The 5,339-nt window shown below is 34.9% G+C and overlaps 1 protein-coding gene across 1 annotated transcript; it reads left to right on the top strand.

The window, feature by feature from the left end:
• Positions 1-2,389: 2,389 nt before the first annotated feature.
• LOC132297092 (uncharacterized) lies at positions 2,390-4,894 on the top strand. The gene has a single exon (XM_059794892.1). The coding sequence runs from the start codon at positions 2,461-2,463 to the stop codon at positions 4,516-4,518; it is 2,058 nt and encodes a 685-aa protein (XP_059650875.1). The 5' UTR covers positions 2,390-2,460; the 3' UTR covers positions 4,519-4,894.
• The last annotated feature ends 445 nt before the right edge of the window (positions 4,895-5,339 follow it).

A 5,339-nucleotide genomic window follows, 5' to 3' on the forward strand; every position in this document is an offset into this window, starting at 1 on the left:
GGTGTGATTTAATTTTAACCATTGATATCTAAGTTTCCATGATAGGAAGGGAGACTTAGATATGCTTGTTTGTAGAGAAGCCGTCCCCCCTGTTATTGTTATATATAAGGGTTTTAAAACCCTTATTCAGACCTATCGTATCGACAACTTTCAGAAGGAGGTAAAGCGCTCTATTTTTTTCAGATATCTCAAAGGACGATAAAGAATTCTCAAAGGAATATGTGCGTTAATCATCAATCAGGTACGAGCCTAAATTCCCTATTTAATTAATTGTAATATTCTTGATTTCTACATGTGGATTATTTATTTAAACCCAACACAGAGTTGAGAACAAGAATAGAGATGGAGGCGATTGGGGAGGCTGAAATGATTTGCTCTAAAAATATATATATTTTTAATAATAATATACTCAAATATATATAATATACATATATATATATGTATGTATAAATTTATATATATGATTATATTATTATATAATTTTTTTTATATAATTTTTTTTTTCTTTTTCAGAAATCATATATATATATATATTTTTTTATTCCTTTTTTGACCAAATATTTTAGATTTTTGTTTCTTTTTAATTAGGTTTAATTTTAATTCTCTTTTAATGTCTACAACTTGACTTGGAATGTGCCTAATATTAATATTACTGATGCAAATATGAATGGAAAGAATGGTAGTTGAAAAAGAATGATGGTTGTGTCAAAAAATAGCATTTTGTATGAAATGCACCATTGGAGCAGAATTGCTAAAATGTAACATTTTGACACTATAACACTTGTCAAAATATAAATTTAACATGCAAAAATAACTTTTAGTATTGAAAATGCTCTAATCAAATATATATTAAAAACTTTATTCTCATTAGTTTCACTTTATTTTACTTTTACTTTTCCTCGTAAAAGAAAATTGGCAGTCTAATCGAAGTTAAGAGTAACAAATGGCAAAACCAAATTTGACTCCTATGATGTTAAGGGTCCAACTGAGTCCCACCAAAGTGTATTATAGGGAGAGCCAAACTCACTGTAGCTTGCATTAGAGTATCACTATTTTTTTTTTTTGAAAATGTGATTAATAAAGGAGTAAGTAACCAAAGTTGAAATCTGCATATAATTTGAGGTTAAAAGAAAGGAAATTACAAATCCTTACCCCCTTCCTCCTACGAAACACACACTATTCTTCTCTAAATTTTGGGTAGTCTTCGATTACATTATACTCCTCCTGTTTTAAAGGATTATTATATTAGTAGTGAATGATTTATTAAATTTATCTTTAATAGGTCCACATTGATGATTTACTTATATAAGTTAAATATAAAAAGGTTAAATTGATAATATGATAAAATAAAAATAATACATTGACTTTTTAATTGAGATGAACGTTTTTAGATAAGTATTTTTTATTAAGGAAAATGATATTTTTGACGACTTTAATATCACAACTTAAAATTAACAGACATAAAAATATGATTTGGTTATTCAAAATTTCAATTTAAATATGCATCATTACTACTCTTATTCGTTACCATAAAATACTCAATTTTCCTTTCCTTATTTTTTCAGTTTTCTATATCCCATTTCCTTATATTTTTAGTTTTCCATAACTGTATCATCTTTCTTTTTCTTTTTCACATAAAATACTCAAATTTAATAATTTGATTTGTGCAAAATCTAGAGTAAAAACTACAATATATTATAATTTTTTCATGCTTTTGTAATTTAAAAAAAAAAATTCTCTTCTTCTTTTTTATTTTTGGGAGTTAGATAGATCATTAACTTTGATCAGTATAACAATTAACAAATGCCTATTAAAGTAATAGATGGATATTAATGATAAAAAACACAATGAAGTATTGCAATGGTCGGTTATTGCAGAGATTCAATTTGAAATATAAAACAAATATATATATATATATACATGGTGGTTAAAACTTTAAAAGCTAACAAAAGATACTAAATTAAAATAAATTTAGAAAAAAAAAATACAAATTTCTAAATAATCAATTACCTTATATTTTAGGAGGAAAAAAAATTTCTTTATATTTAAAAATGAGTCCCTTATGTGCCAAATAACATGACACATCCCATTATCCAATGATCTCACACAGCGGAGTCATGCTGGACATTTATCATGACTCCAATTTAAACTTGAATAATGATTCTATATTTATTTATTTATTTATTTATTTATTTAAAACATCGCATTGATACCATTAATATGCACCATCCAATCCAATTGACCATGTACAAACCAGTGAAAATCATCCGGAACGTGTCAGTTGCTAGTAAACGAATCTAATAGGATCGCACGCACCATAGCAAAACCCTATCCTTAATGCCCAAAGTAAATCCCTCTTATATATATACTCATTAAACAACCAAGCAAATCTCTCACAGTTTTCAAGAAACCCCACCGGAGATTCACAACTTGCCGTCACACGGCGGCGGCGACACCAACATGAAGCCTGTAACAAACCCAGCAATGGGTTTCACCGAAAACCACTCCCTGACCTACCTAGACACCGGCAATCCTTGCCTGGACTTGTTCTTCCATGTGGTACCCGACACGGATTCCAAGTCTCTGATCAAGCATTTGTTCAAATCTTGGGATCACAATCCGGTGACCACCCTCAAGCTCATATGCAACCTGCGAGGCGTCCGTGGCACCGGAAAGACCGATAAGGAGAATTTCTACAAGGCCGCCCTCTGGCTCCACCAATACCACCCCAAAACCCTAGCCTACAATGTGGGTGTTTTCGCCGAATTCGGATACTTCAAGGACTTGCCGGAGATCCTCTTCCGCCTCCTCGAGGGGCCCAAAGTCCGGTCCATCGCGAAAACCGAGTGGGAGACAAAGAAGAACAAGAAAGGCAAAGGGGAGGCCAGAAGAATATATTTTCTTGGAAAAAGGAAGCGAACTGATGATGAGGGGATGGGAATGAGAAGTGGAAGGGGAAAGGGAAGGGAAAGACGGAAGGAGAGGAAACGAGAGAAGAAAAACAAGAGGAAATTCAGGGCTAGAGTGCCGAGGGAAGAAAGAATTCAGGCAAACATGGAGAAAGTGAACGACGAGAGAGAGAAGGCTAAGGTTTTGAGGAAGGAGAGAGAGCTTGCCAAGGCCAAGAAGGCCTTGGACAGCTACACTGATGACCAAGACTACCGGTTCTTGCATGACAAGATCGCTGAGCTCTTCGCGGAGCGTTTGAAGTTGGACCTCAAGTGTTTGAACAATGGAATGATGAACAAGATCAGTTTGGCAGCCAAATGGTGTCCTTCCATCGATTCTTCGTATGACAAGTCCACTCTCATATGCAGAAGCATTGCGAGAAGGGTTTTTCTTCGCGAGGATTACGAAGAGTACAGAGGAATCAAAGAAGGTCAGTATGTATATCAAGTCAGAGACCGATTGAGGAAGGAAGTGCTCGTGCCTCTTCGTAAGGCTTTGGAGTTACCAGAAGTCTATATGAGTGCAAAACAATGGAACACACTCCCATACCATAGAATTTCTTCAGTGGCAATGAAGAACTACAAGGACATATATTTGCAACGCGACAACAAGAGGTTTAAAGGGTACCTTGAGGATGTCAAAACCGGCAAGGTGAAAATCTCAGCAGGAGCATTGCTTCCCCATGAGATTATATCCTCTTTGAGGGACCAAGATGGTGGAAAAGTTGCAGAGCTTCAGTGGGCTAGAATGGTAGAGGACCTTGCAGAGAAAGGGAAGCTGAGAAATTGCATTGCTGTGTGTGATGTATCGGGAAGTATGCACGGTACTCCAATGGAGGTTTGTGTGGCTATGGGATTGTTGATTTCGGAGCTCAGCGAATATCCATGGAAAGGGAAAGTGATCACATTCAGTGAAAATCCTCAGCTTCATAGAATTAGAGGATTCAGTCTTGAAACGAAGACTAAATTTGTGAGGGAAATGGATTGGGGCTCGAACACCGACTTCCAGAAAGTTTTTGATAGGATATTGGAAGTGGCTGTTAAAGGAAAGTTGAGTGATGAGCAGATGATAGAGAAGATCTTCGTATTTAGTGATATGGAATTTGATCAGGCTTCGAATCACCACAGTGGATATGGTTATTCAGGGTCGGAATACCTCTCATATTCCAACTCATATATTGAAGATTCAGAATCCTATTCAGAACCCTCCTCATATAGTGATTATTCAGATAGTGAGATTGAGAAGAATCGTAGGCATAGGAGAAGATCTACCTTAAGAGAAAATAAGAAGGAAGCACGGCCGAAAGGTTGGGAGACAGATTATGAAGTGATACAGAGGAAATTTAGGGAAGAAGGATTCAACAAGGTGCCGGAGATCGTGTTCTGGAACCTGAGGCACTCCTCAGCTACTCCAGTTACAGCCAAACAGAGTGGTGTGGCCCTGGTAAGTGGCTTTTCGAAGAATATGGTGACTATGTTCTTGGAGGAAGATGTGGTTGTCAACCCAGAGGCTGTGATGGAAAAAGCCATCTCTGGTGAACTATACCAGAAACTCCTCGCATATGATTGAATGAAGTGTCTCTCAGCATATAATTTTTAGTTCTCTGATAGTTCCCTGTTACTAGTATTATTCTGAGTTTTACTATCTTTGCTACAATTACTCAAATTAGGTACATGCTTGGTTTAGATGGAGATTAATGGCCATATATATTGATCCCATATAATCAATAGTTAAATACAAATTTCAGTGTTCTGGCATCGTTGTCATTAAATTCTCAATAATTGATTTTGGATTATTGAGTTCTGATTTCTTGATGTTTTGAACAATCAGTTTCATGATTTACTTTAATTTCTTATTCTCATACCTTTATTGTTACAAGTAAGCTATATTATTGCATCATTAGTTCTAATTAGAAAAAAAAAAAAAAAAAGAAAAGAAGGAAGAATGGGTGAACTTTTATGGGTTTCAACCATTTGATGAAATGTATCTAAAGGAGCAGAGTGACTAGTACTTGATTAGGCTACAGACTCAGGCCTGAATGGATACCACCAAAGGCAATATTTTACTTTTCAGATTTAGATAAAAATAAGCTCTTAGTTTCACAACTTACTTCTAAGTGATTCTCTATTAAATACTCCATGTTTTTCTTTTTAGTGGACCTCATTTTGTTGTTTTCTATTGGGGAATATTCAAAAGTAAGTGGATCATTGATTTCTCTCAACACTGCCAAATAAGTAACTGTCACATTATGGCTTGATTTGCTATTGTCTTCATAATATTTTGTTTAGCACCAAATTTTTGTTTATGCACCAAAGTTGGCACTTCATTTGATCATATATTTCGCATATTTGGATTAAAGGTCACCTGACTTTTCTTTTGAGATAGAACTG

This window comes from Cornus florida, unplaced genomic scaffold, assembly GCF_030987335.1.
Source record: "Cornus florida cultivar Cherokee Brave unplaced genomic scaffold, ASM3098733v1 CherokeeBrave_3.0.0_Hap2_Chr01, whole genome shotgun sequence".
Taxonomy (NCBI): Eukaryota; Viridiplantae; Streptophyta; class Magnoliopsida; order Cornales; family Cornaceae; genus Cornus; species Cornus florida.

Bases quoted from the DNA above. Each gene is read 5' to 3' on its own strand.
- LOC132297092 (XM_059794892.1), top strand. From the start codon at position 2,461: ATGAAGCCTGTAACAAACCCAGCAATGGGTTTCACCGAAAACCACTCC.